The sequence below is a fragment of the Nestor notabilis genome, unplaced genomic scaffold (assembly GCF_000696875.1).
Source record: "Nestor notabilis isolate BGI_N333 unplaced genomic scaffold, ASM69687v1 scaffold1212, whole genome shotgun sequence".
Classification (NCBI taxonomy): domain Eukaryota; kingdom Metazoa; phylum Chordata; class Aves; order Psittaciformes; family Psittacidae; genus Nestor; species Nestor notabilis.
The window spans coordinates 28,234-47,449 of record NW_009918534.1 but is presented as its reverse complement, the minus strand read 5'-3'; the positions used below and the strand labels follow the sequence as shown (position 1 = coordinate 47,449).

General features: G+C 39.6%; 1 protein-coding gene across 1 annotated transcript; it reads left to right on the top strand.

Moving 5' to 3' along the window:
* Window positions 1-238: 238 nt before the first annotated feature.
* Window positions 239-15,538, top strand: ATAD1 (ATPase family, AAA domain containing 1). The gene is made up of 9 exons (XM_010009743.1): window positions 239-517; window positions 2,136-2,234; window positions 2,513-2,633; window positions 4,202-4,402; window positions 5,562-5,668; window positions 8,919-9,008; window positions 11,481-11,531; window positions 14,467-14,603; window positions 15,127-15,538. Exons 1-9 carry the CDS (start codon window positions 257-259, stop codon window positions 15,245-15,247), a joined length of 1,188 nt encoding a protein of 395 aa, XP_010008045.1. The 5' UTR covers window positions 239-256; the 3' UTR covers window positions 15,248-15,538.
* The last annotated feature ends 3,678 nt before the right edge of the window (window positions 15,539-19,216 follow it).

Below are 19,216 nucleotides of genomic sequence, written 5' to 3'. Positions count from 1 at the left end.
GAGAGAAAAGCAGATTTCTTGATGGAGGGAGAGTGAAAGAAGAACCTTTTTGCATATAGTCAGCCCAGAAGTAAGGCCTCAAATTGTTGCTGTCTCTGAATTCTTTCCTGCTTACTGAAACTGGAAATTAAACCATCATTATACTCAGCACTCTGTGTTTTAATCTTACGCAGTTTTGTATGTTGGGATTGTGCAACTGTTGAGATACTTCGTTATAACTATGCCCACTGTGTGCATGGGAAATAGTTCTTATAGAATGCTGTTTAAATATAAGGTAGATGTTCTCTCATCTTTAATTTTCTTTCTTTCTGTCCCTCCCTCCTTGCACTTTTTTACACTTAGTTTGAGAGGCAAAATGGTCCATGCTGAAGCATTTTCACGTCCCCTGAGCCGGAATGAAGTGGTTGGATTAATTTTTCGTTTAACCATATTTGGTGCTGTAACATATTTTACCATTAAGTGGATGGTTGATGCCATTGATCCAACCAGAAAGCAAAAAGTAGAAGCTCAGAAACAGGTAGGATTTTATTCATAAATATTTCTGTGAAATGCTGTCTTGTTCATTACTATTCATACAGAGAAATGTACAAACTGAGCTTGAAATAACTAGCAAAATAATTGACAAAAGCATGTGGAATAATCAAAGCCCTAGAATTAGTTTAGTAAACTTCAGCATCTAGGCTGTTAGTGTTTTCCGTGCTTACATTTCATAACAAGTTTTCTAACCTGAAGTGGTGGAAAAACTGTGAACTGGAGTACGATGTCTCTAATTATCTGCAAGTGTGTGGTCCCAGAGTTGTTTCTGCTTCTGACAATTTTGCTAAGCAGCAGTTCAGTTAAATAATGCTCTCATCAGTCTTTTGGTTGCTTTTTAAAACCTTGAGGAGAAATAACTTAGTTCTCTGCTGCGTTTTGGGAACTTGGTGGCAAAGGCAGGGACTGTAGTTACTTATGATAAAGAGGAACACTGCTATCCAAATGCCTTTTTAAGAATAGCTTGCACTTTATCCCTCTCCCTCTGTTCTGCCCCCCACCTCCAGTCGCAGTCAAAATGCCCTGGAAAGGGGAGAAGTGAAAAGTCTCATTTCTTACATTGAGATAGAATGATTCGTGGGGGTTAGTGCTCTGGGAAAAGATTTAAGTGCAGAACCAAAAGTTAAATGTTTCCTTGGGAAAGTATTGAAGGAAATGTGGCAACTGCTTTTTGTTTTCTGGCTGACATAAATTTCGTAGGTTCAAGCAGCAGTTTTGAGCAACCTAATTCTATTTGGGGTGTTTTTTTCTTTTTTAATGAAAACATTAGTTAAAAAAATTAGGCCTACTTCACAATCTATGCTAGTGCCAGCCATTATATAAGAGGTTGCAATATCCCAAAAGCATGTCAGACTTAACCGCAAGTTAGAGTATAAAAAGAAACTGAATTATGAAAGCATCTGAACACAACAAATGACTTTTCCTTTAAAACTGGGAAAAAGAAATCATTGAATACATATTAAAAAAAAATTACTAGCTTCTGTAATTTTTCTTTTTACTTAAAAATATATTAATCTCTTCTTGATACAATGCCATGGAGGTTGGGGGGGCATGCTTTTTATAATAACACAGGTATATGTCCCATTAAAAAATGTGTGTGTGTTATTTGTAGGGTTGTGAATGAAGATAATTACACACATGAAAGAACTCTGCAGAGTTCTATTTAATAAGAAGTGTCAGGCTTTTCTTCTGAATCCCTTACAAAGTTTGTAAAGACTTATGGGCTTTTTTTAAGTGCAACATGCCTGTGTCAGCTTTGGAAGCTCCTAGAGTGAGAGATTATGGAAATGATTTTGTACTAAGGTTACTTGTGTTCTGAACAGCAAACTCCATGTCCTTATGTTTATTTTAGTTGCTTTTCAGATTGTAATGTATGACATGTAGGCTTGGGGATGGGAGGGCTGGTGTGACACTTACTTGATGAGAACTGAGACATAATGACAGTTTCACTCAAGTGACAAGAAGTCATTAGGAAATAGCAGAACCTTCTACTTCTGGAAGATTTAACCTTCTTTCAGATGTGACTTACAGAAAAGCTTTTCAGGCTCCAAACAGCAGCTCAGTTTTTTTCTCTGGTTTTCTTGGTGTTTTATTTCCCCCAGGCTGAAAAACTAATGAAGCAAATTGGAGTGAAAAATGTCAAGCTTAGCGAATACGAAATGAGTATTGCTGCACATCTCGTAGACCCGCTTAGCATGCATGTAAGAAATTGTTTTCCTTGTTACTCTGCTGAATGCACTTCAGACATGGAAGATACTGATTCTGACTTTAGATTGCATTATTTATCACATATGTATTTTTGGAAATGCACAGAAAATATTTCTGTAATTTAAAACTAAAATTGCATCATTAAGAGCAGAGGGGTTTTTAATCACTTGTCTTTTTTATTTTTGAAGCCTTGTACTACTTTTAAGCTGGTGGATATTTTTTGTTGGTGGGGACTATGATGATAATTTCTAATACTATTTTTCTGTATTAGGTAACCTGGAGTGACATTGCTGGCTTAGATGATGTTATTACAGATTTGAAAGACACTGTCATTTTGCCCATCAAGAAGAAATATTTGTTTGAGAATTCCAGGCTCTTACAGCCACCAAAAGGTAGGAAAGAAATGTGTTTCTACACAACACAATGCTGGTGTGTTGAGAAAAAAAGAAAATGGTTACAATTACCCAGAAAAGAAAGAAGAAGTGGATTGCCAGTCCAGAGTGCAACCATGAGGACTGATGCCAAGGGAAAACACTCAGGTTCTTCCCCTTCTCTTGCCATGAAATCAAGTTCTAGTGTGTAAGTTTCACCTTAATAATGAAGGGATGATTGCTTTTCAGTTTTTGGTGTTACATTTTGGTGCTCTAATCTATGTAGCCTGCATTTTTAACTGCCTAGATTGTTGATATTTTTCTTATTATAACCCATCTTGTCCTTTTGGCAGAGGTGAGCTATAACTCTGTACAGCTGTACACTTGGTTAATATTTCTACGGTGTCATAAAATCCTAACTCACAAATATTAGACATCACTATAAGCTAATCTTGCAGACATCTCTCTCTTCTAGCCCTAGAAATTCCAGTCATTCAAAAAGACAGAGATCCCATTTTTATTCTGGATATGCCTTGGTTTTCTCTGGAGTTGAGTTGCACAGTATTGAGGCAGTAAGGAAACTGGTGGATGACAAATTAACTTTCCAACAGTAAACCAGAAGTTGGATTCACTCTGCTGGAATGCTTACAGCCATATTTGCTCTATGTTACTGCAAACAAGCAGAATTTGAACCTGAAATGTTGGACAAGATGGTGAAGTTTATATTTACTGCTCTGATGCCTGGAATATTGTCTTCTGAAAATTCTCTGAAAACTATTAATTACTGCCTGTATCTGTGACCATCATAGTTTTATGTCCTAAGTGATGGAAAATGAAGCAGTTTTATAAGTGGTTTAGTTTTTCCAGGCTACTTTCTGCTTATGTCACAAATTGAAACTGTCTGGAAAATTACTTTCATGTCATGATCTAATAAGCTGAAGGAAAAAATTATTTTTTATTTATCTTTTTAAAGCAGACTTTCCATACAGGGCAAGCTCCCCAGTTTTCTCAGTGGCTTGCACTGTGTCTTAATGGGAAGTTATTGCTTCAGGGTAATCTGTGGTCATCAGGCACATAAACAGAAGAAAAACCCTGGTAATTCTCTGTGTTTCAAGCCTGTTTGACTTTTTTTTTTTTTTTTTTTCTCTTCAAATTTTCTTTACAGCTATGTTAGAAAAACACGACTGTGGATTCTTTCACTATGACAAGTTTAAAAAATAATATGAGATGTCATTTAATTGTGGGTAATCTGTTTTTCTCCCCTCCCTGCTCTGTGCTAAGTTTTATTAGCCCAGCTGAAGCTAGCTGTAAGCAATGCCTGACAACGTAACCTTTACAATCACAGTAATCAAACTATCATCTTTCAGATAGATATCTCCCTTCAGTTTCACCATATCTCTTTTTAGATATTCTTAACTTTAATTTTATAATAAGAATAAGTAACTGTATTTGATGGAACACTGTATAACTTGGCTTCTTACCTTTTAACACTTCGATAAAAAATAAAGCCTGGACATTATCAGGTCTGTCATACCAAAGCATGTTTTCTGTACAGCAACCAGAGAGCATTAATACTGTTGCTTTTCCAGGAGTACTTCTCTATGGCCCTCCTGGTTGTGGCAAAACACTGATCGCCAAAGCTACAGCAAAAGAAGCAGGCTGTCGATTTATTAATCTCCAGCCTTCAACACTGACAGACAAATGGTATGGAGAGTCTCAAAAACTGGCTGCTGCTGTCTTCTCTCTTGCTATAAAGCTCCAGCCATCCATCATTTTTATTGATGAAATAGGTAAAAATCTACCTTTTTTTTTTTTTTTCTTTTGTAACTAACTATAGCAGAGTGATATTAAACTGCAGATTCAAGTTGATGGGAATCTTGATCTACTGTCATCTTTTCCTTAAAAAGAGAGATAATGCAACAAGGTTTAGTAATATAAAGGTATTGTAAAGTAATGGTGGCAAATTAGGGAAAAACAATTCACTTCTTCCTCGTGTTAGTGGAGGAAATTTCAAGTAGAACAAGTTGCTGCTTATTTTTGATTGGGCTAAGGTGGTTGATGAGGAAAGTTTTTCTTCTGTCAAGGGAACTCCTTATTCAGGAAACCTATCACCAAATACACCTCAACACTTCTGCCATGAGGGCACATAGCGGGGTTAAAAAAAATACAGGTTTAGGAGAGCTCAGGAATAATAGTTTAATAAGACTGAAGAAGTAGGAGGGGAAGTTCAGCTAGGAAGACAGCAAAGCTGCCAGTTCAGTGCATTTGGACCTCTCACATGAGTGTTAAGTCCATGTGAACTTGAGCAGTTCAGTTAAAATAGCTCGTTGTCTTGTAGTACTGTCGCTTCTTAGAGCGGGTTGTACAGGTTGCAGAAACAGACCCTGACAAATCTTTTACCCTTTTCGTAGTTCAGGTTTATGAAGGGGCTATGTACTTAAGATGCTTTTTATCCTTTTGTATAGGTGTAGAAAACTTGGTGTTTTTCTAGCTGTTGGGAATTATTTAGGCAACTACTAGCAGAGTTAAAGCTCTGCATAACAAAGTGTGTAGCCTGCTTGACACCAGTCCTGCAGCTTGCTGTTCTCCTATGCTTTGGTGTCTTCTAGCTTGCCAGACTCTTCTTCCATCTCTGCATGGGAAATTAAGGTGGAAGTTACGCTTTCCATGAATTCAGGAAAGTGAAAATTTGGAAAACAAGATTTGGGACAATCTCCTATGATAGATAGGTACATACTTGTGTAATGTAATTTAAAGATGTGCTTAAAAATATGGTAAAATTCTTCTTTCCTATTCTTTATTGTAAGAAATATTTCTCATTTGTTGACAGTGTTTATTAAAAATATTTACAAGATGGAGAATAGCACAAGTCTGCACATGAGAAATTGAACAGCATAGTTTCTATGGCAGAATTGAAAGTAAATTGTTTTACTAAATCGTTTAATACAGATTCCTTCTTGCGAAGTCGATCAAGTTCTGACCATGAAGCTACAGCTATGATGAAAGCTCAGTTCATGAGTCTGTGGGATGGTCTGGACACAGATTATAACTGCCAAGTAAGTACAAAGGATAAGAGAAAAAGTGATGAGAGTCTTCCTTCTTGGATATTGTGCATTGAACCATTTGGGAGGAATAGCAGATTGCGTGTAGTAATAATTGCCAGAAGAGTTTCTTTACCTGTCAGTGCTAGTGATTACCACTATATTACGGGAATGAGGTGAGTTATATTAGTAGATCATTCTTCTTCTTTAGAAGACTGTTTTTGTAGGTATTTTGGTTTTGATTAAGAGGCAGAAGTGTCTTAAGTCTTGATAATATAAAAGCTGTGTACTTTGAGCTGCCAAATTGGGAGCTGCTACAATTTTAAACTGTGATGAAAAACATTTTGTCAACAATATTTTTTTCAGGTGAAGTTAATCTTTGATTTCAGGAAAGATATTGAAAGATCTGAGTATTTACCCCAGTTGCAGGTTGGTTGGTTTGTTTCCAGAAAAGCATTAGACAAGCACTAGGCTCTGGAGGTAACCTGAAAGGGTTCTGTTAAATGGAGCCACGCTTCCATCTTGTTATTGCTGTATGCTTCCTCCCATGATCTGGACAGAAGTATTGTGTTTTGGAGAGGAAAAAAAAATTACAAAAGCTGCTGGTATTGATAAACGAACAAAAAACATTTATGAAATAAATTACTTACATATTGCATAGATGAAAGCTTGCTTGGTATGTTTCTGAACTGTCATCTGGAGCAATCTTTCTAAGGCCTTTAAAAAGGATATTTATTCTTCAGTTTTAAAATTTTCAGCCCTTTTAATCTGTGTCTTTTGGTGCATGGGTTCTGATGCTCTGACCTCTGCTTGTTAGTTCTTTGTAAAATCTGCTTTTCCTTCTCTCTAAAGGTTGTGCTAAAGATTCTTTTCCGTTGATATTTTAAAAACTGATTAGAACACAGTGAATGCATATGCTGAGGAGTTTTAAAGTGGAGTGTTTGCTTTCTATTAGTAAGAGGCCAGTGGTATGAACACTTCACTGGAAGTTGACATGATCTTGCTAGCGCACGTTTCTTTCAGAGTTTGAATGTATTACCTTTTTCTGCAATATACTGAGAATATCTTGGGGCAGATCATGTTGTCCATTCTCTGCAGTAAGACAATTACCATCTCTCAAGTTCAACATGCAGAGCCTGAGCAAGTCACTCTTGTCCTTTCACTTGTATGGCTCTGCAGGGTAGGGAGCCACCAACTAAAATGCAATACAAATGATTGGCTGGTGGCGCCGCAGGCATTGGTTCAGGTTGATTTCTGGTTTTGTGTTTTCTTTCAATACCATATTCCAGGCTCCTCACTGAGATATCATTGCAATTCAGGAAGTGTTCTCCAAGTGATAGTTTTGACATTTGTCTTAGGTTTTGACAGCCAGCTTGCTGGGTTCTTTTGTTAATTACAAATGTTTACTTGGGAGCTTTGGGTTGCTTGTCTGATTCTTGCCAAGCAAATTTCCTTTGAATAAGGATTAAATTTGGCTTTTGTTATGGTAGCAAAAATTCCCAATGCTAGGACAAAATTGTAAGAAAGTGTTGTGGTGAATGTTACTTGTTCCTCTTTTGATTTCACCTGAAAAGTGTGTTCAGCTTTGGGTTAAATGTAGGGTTCAAGGATATCCTAGAATCATAGGATACCAGGTTGGAAGGGACCTCAGGATCATCCGGTCCAACCTTTCTTATCATAGCATGACCTAGACTAGATGGCCCAGCACCCAGCACCTGTCCAGCTGAATCTTCAGTGTCAAACATTGAAGCGTCCACCACTTCTGTGGGGAGATAATTCCAATGGCTGGTTGTTCTCATTGCAAAAAATCTTCCTCTTGTGTCCAGTTGGAATCTCCCCAGGAGTAACCTGTACCCATTACCCTTTGTCTTTGCCATGTGACTCCTTGTAAAAAGAGTCTCCCATCTTCTTTGTAGCCACCCTTTAAATACTGAAACATGGTGTTATGGTCATACAAGGATATAGTCTTCAGTCTCACTGGAACTTGGGGCACAGTGCCTGGAAAAGAGAGCTATGCTGCTTGAAGGGACAGTTCAAGTCTGGAAGCCCTGTACAGCCGCATTTCACATTTGCAGAGGCTGTATACAAAGCTGTTTTTGGGAAGGCTGTTCAGCTTTGGTAGCACAGAGGGAGCAACACCTCGGGCCTTGATGCAGACCCTGGGGGAGCACAGCATGGGTGCTTCATACAGTGATACATTTGCAGGAGGCAGCTCAGCGAAACATTAGCTTGTGTTTGTCATGCCGGCAGGCACAAAGCGCTTGCATGCATAACGCTTTCTAGAAGATGAAGACTTCTGGAGCTCCGGTGGAAAACGTGCCTTTTGGCTCTGTGTGTAGCAATTTGCCACTGTATAATTAAGCCTCTAGGTGGCAGGGTGACTCTGCTCCGGAACACACCAGCCAGCCTGGCCAGGGGCTGCTGGAGCTGCTGGAGCCAGGGCTGGCTGCCAAACGGTGACCCCAGACAAAAGAGAGAAGCACGTCAGGAAACTGCATTGATAGGAGATTAATTTCCCTGGCATTTTTCACCTTTGTGACTGGATATTTACAATGTACATAACTTAGAATAACAAATGAGAAAGTAAGGCTGATGTGAATAGGAAGTAAATTTGTTCTTAAACTAATAACTGGAATGCAGTCAAATGAAGTAAATACTCTCCTTGTGTTGAACTTAGCTTGTACACACCTAATGTGCTGCTGTTACAGTATATTAGTGCATATAGGTTCTTACTGGCTTCTATTGCTTTTTTTTTTTTTTTAATGCTTTAAAAAAAAAAGGAAAACATTTTAGTGCATGTGAAAGGTGCCAGCTTGGTTGTCCTGGTGAACTGATTGCCTCTCTTTTTTCAGCACAGCACAAAAATGCCACATTTTTTAACAGTTTCTGATAATACCTTATCAGAATATCTCCTTTTGAGTTCCTTCCAGAACCACAGGAACTAAAGAGACATTGCCAGGACTTACAAGCAGATGTTTTGGATTGTTGCTTAGAGTTTGAACTTTCAAATTGGTCTTGGAAAGATTCAGATTAGTGTAAAAAATCTCCACCTGGATGATACTCAGTGGTACCAATGCTCTCTCAAGCTGACTGTTTAATCCAGTTGCTGAAATCCATACCAAGAAACCTTATGTAACTTCTTTAAATGTTGATGTTCTTGATAAAGTGTGGAAGAGTCACACGTTTGGTTTTGAAATTCCAATATGGCAATGTTTTCAAAAGCTGGTTTCAGGCTGACTTGTTTTTTCCTATTGGTGTATTACAGGTAATAGTGATGGGAGCCACCAACCGTCCTCAGGATCTGGACTCTGCAATCATGAGAAGAATGCCAACCCGGTTTCACATCAACCAACCTGTAAGTCATGCCAGGTTTGCCTGGAGTATGCCTAGTGACTGAGCTACAGGAAAGTGTCTCTGGGTTTTGTTCTTGTGTTATCTTATTGTTGGTGGGTTTTGTTTCTTTATTTGGTGTGTTTTGGTTGGTTTTTTTTTTTTTTTTTTGTTGTTGTTGGGGTTTTGTGTTGGTTTTGGGTTTTTTTGTTTGTTGTTTGGTTGGGGTATTCTTCTTTCAAAGAAATACTGTATTATTTTGATCTGGTTTTAGTTTTTTAGAAGCATATATATACACCTTGTCTTTTTAAGGTGAAGTTTCTCACAGAAATCTTGATTATTTGGGGGTTTTATCTGAAACAACACCATGTACTTTTAGAGCTTCCCACCCATTTTCTTCATCTATAAGATTGAAGTCTCTTAGACGCTGCACTCTGGAAAGAGCTTAGTTTTAATTTGGAAAGCACAGAAGTGACTGCACACACTTGCCTATGGGGGAGAGCGGCACCCAGGTTGGGTAGTGTCAGGAAGGAGGAGGTACATATTTACTACTATTTACACCTTCTGGATATACAATATTTAGTTTTCAAGAAGAGAAGAGGGAACAAATTCTGCATATCGAGGTCTACATTCCGCAGAAGCCTTTCCACAGTCAGACACAGCAAGCAATCTGGAAAACTGGTTTAACTGTGCTTATGATTTATGCCAAATAGGTAGTAATTAAGTAAGCTATCAGTTAGGACATACGTCACAAGGTTACCCTTAGTGTAAATTTTTCTATTGCCATCCCTTTCAAGGCATTTTAATCTCCTTCCAACACTTAGCAATATCACAAGACATTTTTGTATCAATGTAATAAAAAGTTCAGTCCTGGTTGTCAGTATTCCCTTCTGGCTACAGAAATAACCTTCATTATTCATTTTTTGGAGAAACTTAAGAGACAAAATTGGAGGAATAAAACTTACTGATTGTGCAAGAAAGTAGTCATGTTGCCAATCCCATCGTGTTTGAACTGGCTTTCACTCCTTGTGGGCAGATACTTTTTCAAAGAAAGCATTCATGTTCTTGTAACTACATTTCTGTGATGCCTGCTCATAGGGTTTTATACACCTTACTCATCCTCAAGTTTTCCTTGAATTAGTAAGGGGCAAGAATGTATATTTTATTACTGTGTCATGTCTTTCTATCAAGAATTGTCGTTAGAAGGATGAATTATCTGCAGTTAACAGTGCCTCAGGATGTTACAGGGGTTGTCTCCCTCTCCCAGGATCAGAATTGAAACAGGAAGTATAATTTAGGGCACAGGCATGTAATTTTCCTTACCTCACTACAGCCATATTATGAACTTAATGTTTGTCTCTTGTTCTTGTCTCTGGTAATTTGTGATGCAACTAAGATTGGTTACAACTGTTTTATGGAGGACCAAGATGATTTGTGTGCTGTGAATTGGAAGTGTGCGCAGGTAGTATCACTGCAGAGTAGCTAAAGCCTTGCAGATCTTATAACTAAGTTTGAGATGAAAAGGCCCAAAAATGCTCTTACAAAGTTATCTGCAAGGCAGAGGGAAATGGAAGAAGTGTTTTTTGAGACAGAATATCAACTGTTCAGCTGCCAGGGTAGTTATGGTGTAGTTTTTTTCTTTTTTTAACAGTGAAGGTGAATTTAAGACAAGTTTGGTTTTGGGAGACACAAAACCCAGTCTCTTCGCTGCCTGTTGCTAGTAAGGGTATACTCATGACTTAGCTGTTTCTTTCAGTAACCTCATAGCCCCATTACAGTATGTGATTTTACATTGCTTAAAATTTCCCAAGCATTATCTGTAATTTTTTTTTTTTTTTTTTTTTTTTAGGTGGAACAATTTATACTCTTCATTTGATTTAGCAAAGTATTGAAAACATCCCTTAGATTTAAAAAGTCATAGAATCGTAGAACAGCTTGGGTTGGAAGGAACCTCCAAAGGTCATCCAGTCCAACCACCCTGCAATGGGCAGGGGTATCTTCAACTAGATCAGGTTGCTCAGAACCACCACATCCAGCCTGGCCTTGAATGTCTCCAGGAATGGAACAGCTACCACCTCTCTGGGCAACATATGCCAGCATTTTACCACCCTCATTGTAAAGAATTCTTTCCTCACATCCAGCCTGAAAATGGAGTCTGCCCTCCGTTAAAGATAAGAGGAAATCTTTCAGAGACAGCTGCTTTCACTTAGGGCAAAGTAAGACTGAATGTTAGGTGCATTTCCCTTTCCCTGTAGTTAGCGTAAATGTATACACTCAAATGTTTAGTTTCATGTGCTCCTGGAGTCAGAGTACCCTAGCTCTCATTTTGCTGAGTGATTTGCCATCAGATAGGTTTCCTTAGTGTATATCACATCTCCTGTTTGAGGGATCAGCTTGTGTCACTGAACTGTTATGGAAAGCCCACGCAGTGCAAAATTGAGATAGATGTTACACATTTATTTTTGTACTATCGTAACGTTAGTCTCTTTTGTTTAAGGCTCTGAAACAAAGAGAAGCAATCTTGAAGCTAATTTTGAAGAATGAAAATGTAAGTAGACATCTTTTAATGGTTAATTTGCTTTATTACTGTTGTCATGAATGCAAGCTGTTATGTTTTATAATTGACTGTTTTGGAGTAAGGTAGAGATTATCTACCAGAGTATTTCTGTTTAGAACCTAGGAATCTTCTGTGGCTTTATGTGTGGTGTTAAATTAAAGCAGTAAGGTTGCCTACTGGTTTAAGCATCAGCCTCAGTCAGAGAAGCAGTCTTGGATTTTGTGGTGATTCACCACCTCTGAGGAGAAAGATTTAATTTCTCTGTCTCCATTTTCTTCTTACATAACAAGATAATATATTTATCTCTTAAAGATGCTGAAGGTGAATCATGTGGAAATCACTTTGATCAGTGAAAGAAATTTCAAGATGTCATGAGGCAGGGAGAAGAGATACTGAATATTTTTAATTCTGCACAGTTGATTGGCTGAAGTCAAGAAAGGAGGACTGACATTTTTTGACAGTGCTGCTTTTCATGCTTTTATCCATACTTCGTATTTCCTTTAGAGGAAAACTACTATAGATCTTGTTACTAATATTGTATGGTGCTCATGTTGCCACCTATATTACAAGATGAGGGGAAGGGGTAGGTGTGAGAACATCTGGTAGTGTCTGTTGGCAGGATATAGGACCTACATTATTGGAGGTTCCTGCTAAATTTAGTCTGCAGCACTAACTGTCTTGAAGTTAATGTTGCAAAGCGTCTCTTGGCTGAGGTATATCCTAATAAATATCATTTGTTAGTAAAACCAACTCACTTTTTTTAAGAGGCCTAAAAATTGCAGCTCATCATTGCAGATGGCTGAGATACTGGAGAAGTTACTTTGCAAGTAGTCATTTTGGATTGTTTGTATAGGATTAGAATGTAGGTTGGGTTTTGTGCAAAATACTAGGCATAGATGTGAAAACAGAAAACCAGAACTGCTGTGAAATGCCAGAGGAGTTGTGGAGGAAGAGCTGACCTATTTGCAGAAAATCTCAAACAAACTAACGAGTCTCTTACAAGCGGTGATTTCAGACTCAGATTTCTCTTCAGGAACCCTTAGGGAGCTATTCCAAATAGTAGACGTTTATACAGGCTCCTTGACTATCTGAAGCCACCCAGCCCTTGCACGCAAGTGGACTCTGTGGCTCCTTTGCCTTGGCAGCTGGGCCTGGGAGTTGAGCACCTTGGCCTTAAGGCCTTCAGCAAAAACCTAAATTGGTTCCTGAGTGTGGACCTGAAAGAATGCAAGGTCTGTGAAGCACCTGGCAGTGAATCACAGCCACACAAGTATGTTTTTCAGGGAAGGGGAAAAAAAAATAGATCAGCCTATATTGGTTATCCCATATGAGGAAGAATTGGATCTCTCAAGCCCAGCTTATTTTAAGCCAGGATGACAAACTTCCTGGCAGTCCTTCACGTGACAGGTAGTCATGCCCTCCATTTTCCTTGACTGTCTTAAAGTCCTGTTTCTTCTTTCTCACTCAAAGGGAAACCCTTGTTAATGCCTGCTACACAACATGCCCATTTTCTATTTATTCTTAGCTAGCTGTGCTGTTCCATTCAATTCTTGATGGCCTTCAGCCGCATACTGAGCAAATACATTGCAGATCTGCAGCTGAGTGTTACTGGCTTCAGTATTTGTGTGCAGGATCATGCTCTAAAGCAAAGCATTTCAAGACACCCAGGCCATAGTGTCTGTAGGAGGCACTTTAGTGTAAGCCAGCTGCTGCTTTTCTGTTAATTTCCATGCCTATGGAGCCAGATGTCTGACTCCAGACCCAAACCAAAGCACTGCCTGCTGAGTCCTAGGTCAGGGAGCTGGGGCTCAAGTACAAGCTCAAGATCTGAGCCAATAGGACAGTATCACTGTAACTCTTGTTCTTCAAGGAAAGCAGGAGGAACAGTGGGGAGTTGGAAGGGTGCTCAGTTGATGTTAGCATATTCTTGCATTATCCTGGGGAGCGCACGGGTTGAAGGGGTAGCTGGAAGCAGCAAAGATTACACCTGGAGCTTTGCCTTCATCACCACAGAATAGTTTCCCTCTTAGAAGAAGTCATCCCATAATTTCAGCCTTTTGCTAGACCAGTTTGGCTTTAACTTTTTGAAAAGGAAATACTGATGCATTGGAAAATGTGCTGGAAGAGACTGTTATGGAGATTCTGTAAACAGACCGAATAAATATGGGGTCTTGGCTGGAAAGAAATCAGTCTGATCCAGTGCACAGAGTTGGACACGTTATTTTACATCCAAGTTCCCCATTTCGTGGTTGCATAAAATAGCAGTTGTTCAGTAAGTCAGCAGACAACTGAATTGCTGAGATAGATAGTGAACAACTGCTTTTGAAGTTCTTACCCTGCACTAAAAGGTGGCAACAGCAAAATGTGAATGTGACAGGAGCTTCTTCCAGCCTTGCTGTGTTACTGGTCAAAAGATGTGCTTATGAAAACAAACCATAGTCTTTCAAATAATGTAAAAAATGTGCTGGGGATGTGAAAGAAGACCCATTGGATAATGTTCGTTGTCTACAGACACAAAGATGTGTGCATGGTCTGATAGACCCCTTTAGCAAAAAAAAAGAGTGTCCTTGCAGGGAACTGGAAACTTGTGTGGGCATTTGTGAAAATGGGTCATTATTCCTGTGATCCAGTTTTTGCCATCTAGTGGGCTTCCAACGCTACACAGGATGTTAGTAACAGAATATACCAATATGATAGTTCACTTTCAGTTGCCTGTTGTGTTTTTGTTAAGCAGCTACAGAGTTTTACGAAATGAAGAATGAGTTTCATTTAACAAAATGAACTACTTGGAGGATTCGGAGCATAAGTTAACAAAATAATTTTCTTTTAGCTGTCAAAGTCAAGACTGGAGGTGACTGTTTCTTGTCCTTGGAAGAAAGTAAGTGACTGTAGAGTTTTCATGCTCTGACCTTCTGTTTTTTGACAGGTGGACAGGCATGTAGATCTCCTGGAAGTTGCTAAAGAGACTGATGGCTTCTCAGGAAGTGATCTGAAAGAAATGTGCCGGGATGCAGCACTCCTCTGTGTCAGGGAATATGTTAATTCTGCCTGTGAAGAAGAGACGTATGTGTCTTTATTCTGCCTGTTATGATAGCTGAACAGCAGTTATGAATGCTCCTGTCCAATTACTAGTTTGTATTTTCTGGTTTGAATTGCAAATTTATAGAGGTTTGAAAAACTTTGCTGTGATTCACAGAAAGCAGGAGGTTCTCTCTCTTGCTTCACGAATTGCCACTATACAACAAAAAAAAAACCCCACCCCAAGTAAGTAACCTTTGTTAATTTTGACAATGAAAATAAGAGTGTTCCAAATTGTCAAACTTGAGGTGCAGTGAACCAGCAAGTGATACTACTGCGCTATATTACCTGGCTTAAATGCTGGTAATGCTCTTGCATGTGCATAACTCCACTTACTGTCTCCCATACTTGCAGGTAATAAATGCATGGACAGGGGCATGTTTCCAGTGTAATGCTGGATCCATGTCAGAGCTGCCATTTTCAGTGATTACTTCTCATTGTTTGAACAGCTGTTACACAGCACCTGAATCATTATCTTGCTTTTTTTCTTTCTCTCTTTCTTCTAAAGCCATGATGAAGATGAAATCCGGCCTGTACAGCAGCAGGATCTCCACAGGGCAATTGAGAAGATGAGAAAATCCAAGGATGCCACACTGCAGAATGTTTTGATGCACGTTAGTTTAGATTAAGACAAAAGAGTGTGTTTGCAGTTTCTGGTGTGATTTAGGTTGACTTCTGTAATTGGTTAGCAAAAATAATGTCAGGGGGTGGGAGCGGGGATGTTCCTTAAATAAGGGAGTTCTGTTTCTGGAATTGTTTTTATACAACAAATTCTAAGTTATTGAAATCTCGTCATGCACAACTAGGAGTGTAACAATAGATCATGAAGTGGAACAATTATAGCCCAGACCAAGAGCAACTGCCTGTGTCTTGTCCCATAATCGATACACGGTATAGCCTTAAAGGAGGTTCTGATGTGGTACCTTGGAGCTGCAGAGAGTTAGAAACTTGCACCAGTTTGTGTATATACGTACGAGAGTGTGTGTGTGTATTAAATGTATATATCCACACCTTTTTTTATATATAGACATAATCTGTAGATAACTTGAGTATGGAAAATCTTTTCTACTTGCTGAATCAAACCAAATCAGAAGATGTATAGATTAAAGATTCATCAATACTCAATGCACATTTACTTCTTCCTTTTAGCAGCAAATATGAAGATAGGACTTCTGCTTCTAGAATAACCTTCAGGCAAAATTTGAAATGTTACTGATTTTCCTTTCACATGAATGACCACTTGAAATCTGGTGCCATTTAGTAAAGATAGTAAACCTCTGTAAAAATGTTTGAATACTTTTCATTTTGTATGAATTCTGCTTTTTGAGGCTTTTTAAATGAATGCTGGTTTTATTTTTCCCTTAATGTGAGTAATTAGAGTAGAATCTTAACTGGTCTTTCATAAATCCCAGATATCCTAAGCTCTCTGAAATTGTGGCTTTCTGATCTATTATGCATTGTAACGAGGGCTTGCTGCTATTTTAATCTCCTCTGGAAGCCCCGCTGCTGCACTGTGGTGTTGTACCATGAAGTGTCATACACGTAGCTCTGAGGCGCGAGGGGACATTTCGTGATGTTTTGCTCTGTCACATGCTCTGATCTGCAAAACTGATGAGAAGAGGATGGGGTTTAGGTTTATAAATGTGATTTAGCAACATTCTGCTGTACTTGCTGGTAACAGTTTCAGTAAATTCATGTAACGTTATGTAGTGATAAAGGCAAAGAGTTGAAAATGTAAGTGGCAAACATGTTTTGGTACAGTTATTGTCACTAGGTTTTCAATAACTTGATTTTTCTTCTTATAATATGATGAATTGTGCACTAATTTAACACAAATATGTAATCAGAATTGTTAAACCCCCAGGCTGGTAGCAGAGCTCTGCTAGCTGTTGAGGGAAGGTAAGCATTGAAAGCACGATAATGATGTAACACAAAATGCACTGCAAAGTAAAATAAAGACAGCTGGAGCCAGCCATCGTGCAGTATCAGGTGCTGATGACAACTTACATTAAGCACAGCTTTCTCACGGTGTCCTTTTGTCTGGCACACTGGTTGTATAATGTACCACATGCAGAAGGTCTTAGTTTGACCCAATTTAGTCTCCTTGGGTACAGAACATGGTGGGGTTAAAAATAATTTGATAATTGCTTTGCTTTTTTTATATGGGGAGAGAAGTCTTTGGTAAATGCATATTGCTTTAACACAAGGATGCAGGAAGCTGGGCACACAGAAATATTGGGCTATGGAAATCTAAGAAATATGGGCTATGGAATGCTAATCCCACAAGTCAGTTAGTGACAGGGTATAAGGCAGTGATGTAAGCCAGTGCTAGCTCTGTGAGAGACTGAGTTCAAGAACCAACCTTAAAATTATATGTGCAAATAGTGTTACTGGAAGCTGGTTTCTCAGAAGGTTTGAATTATGCATGTGCTAGATGAAGTTTTCCAGCTATTCAGTCTGTTCTCAGTGCCTGCTCTGGCTCTGAAGTCTCCCCAGCCCTCTCAGTAGTTGTTCCACCTGAGAGAGGCCAGGCTGGTGCAATTATGCCGTTGGTCCTGTGCCTCCTTCCTTTGTTCAGAGTGCTTCCTACTTGGTAAACATCTAGTGCAGGCAGCTGAAGAATGCTGTCTTAATTGGTTTCAATTGAGTGTAAAGTGTGTCCTCGAGGGAGTTTAAATGTCAGAAAGTGTACAGGAAATAGGAACAAACCCTTGACTGTTTGCAGGTGCTGGGGGCATCCTCTCTCACCAGCTGACCTTTCATCTCCTGTTTGCATGTTTCTCCAAGAACCTGGCTGTTTGCATGCTGGTTGGTAATCTTGCCTTTACCTTGTGCCTGTAATGCATTGTCAGAGGCTGAAGGGGCTGGTTTGAGGAGGCATGAGTGGTTATTTCTAATTGCCCCTAAGGACAGTTACTGCAGCTGGAGTGTAATTTCCACTTTTCCAAAGATTTTTCCATGTTTGCCTGCTCTTTATGTCATTTTAGGGGTCCTTGGCAAAGCACAGACCCTTCCTGCAGCTTGCTGGAAAGGCTGGGGGAATGGTTGTTGTGCAGGAACATGGCCACTTTAATTCCATGTCTCCAGTGGTTTGGTCCATGCTCCTCTCTATATGATCCTGCCTCTCCTTAGAGCAGGGATGTGCCTAATCCCTCTCCTCTGGCTCTGGGGCCAGTTGTTCAAACTGAGCATCATTTCACAGGTATGGGCTGGGGCCAGTCTAGTCTCCAGTACTGAACTCTGAGTTGTAATGCAGTATTTTGTGTGAAACAGGTCTATCTCGGGGATTAAAGGTGGAATCCTCTGCAGGAAGAGGCATAGACATTCTCAGCAGGCAAATAATTTGTTTAGGACCTGTTCAGCCATAGCAGTCAGCAGTAGACTGTGTACAGCACAGACCATACCTAAATTGTCCCTGGGCTGTAAAGCAACTAATCCTGCCCGTTCCATAGTACAGCACAAACACAAACCTTTGGAGTAGTCTTAAGCGAATAAATGTGTTGTTTGTTTGCCCTGTGTTTTTGTTGATCTGTTTTCTGTAACCTTCACCTGTGTGTCAGTGTTTGCATTCTGAAAATACAGCTTTTTTTCTTTTGAGACTGGCTCGGGCAAGGGCGTCTTTTCCCTGTCTAGTGCTTGGAAACACAGGGATGCAGTGGCCAGGCGAGGGTGAACCCTGGGCTGCTGCAGGGGACCACTCTGGTTGAGTGGGGTGCTGGGAGCCCAGCAGGGTGAGCAAAGGGCACAACCCAAGCTCCTGCACTGGGGCTGGTGCAGGCCAGCAGCAAAGGGCCTCCGTCCCCATCAACAGAAGCTGGCAGTGCTTGCACGATCTCTCTCTGTCTCTCCCCTAGCTGGGAAGCATGGGCTGCGGCACCCTCCAGACCCACAGCCCATTGACAGCAGGTCCATTGGGAAAAGACCAAGAGATGCAGTATCAATCAGCCTCTATTTCTTCAGGATTTTAGCAGCTAGAAGAAGCGTAAGTGCTGGCTAAACACCACAGAAATTCAGGGCAGCAGAAGGTAAGCCAATTAATAGGCTTGTTAAATGTGACTTCAACACTACACAGCCCAGGCAGGGAAAAGGTAAATTACATGAGGTTTCCAAAAGGAAACGGGCTCCAGTCAGCCTCTCTCCTGGCTAGTCCAGGCATTACCCTCCCCAAGGCCCTGAGCATGCAAGGCTGGAACGTGGCTCCTGCCGCTACAGCCCTGTCACAGCCCTAGATGAACTGCATAGTTACTATCTCCCCTGGAAAAAAAAAATCACAAGGTGAGAGTTAGTTATATAAATATTTATTTGTACTAAAAGTGAGTGTTTTGTAGCAGAGTATCAAGTTCAGAATATATTAAATCATGAGATGCATCACTTGATGCAAATTCCAGTCTCATGCCTTTAATAAATACACTATAAAAAAACTAGTCCACATACTCTATTTGGATCAGAGGTAATCAGTACACTATTTTAAAAGGATAATACAACATTTATGTTTTGCTGTAACCATTCAGATTTGGGGGGGGAGGGGAGTTTAACTGTTTAATTATTTTATGATGAGTGGCAACAGCACTATGTCACTAATTAAAAATGACAAATAT

Coding starts and splice junctions, on each gene's coding strand:
- ATAD1 (XM_010009743.1), top strand. CDS start 257: ATGCTGTTTAAATATAAGGTAGATGTTCTCTCATCTTTAATTTTCTTT. Junction 2,634..4,201: donor GCTCTTACAGCCACCAAAAG/GTAGGAAAGAAA, acceptor TTGCTTTTCCAG/GAGTACTTCTCTATGGCCCT. Junction 9,009..11,480: donor GGTTTCACATCAACCAACCT/GTAAGTCATGCC, acceptor CTTTTGTTTAAG/GCTCTGAAACAAAGAGAAGC.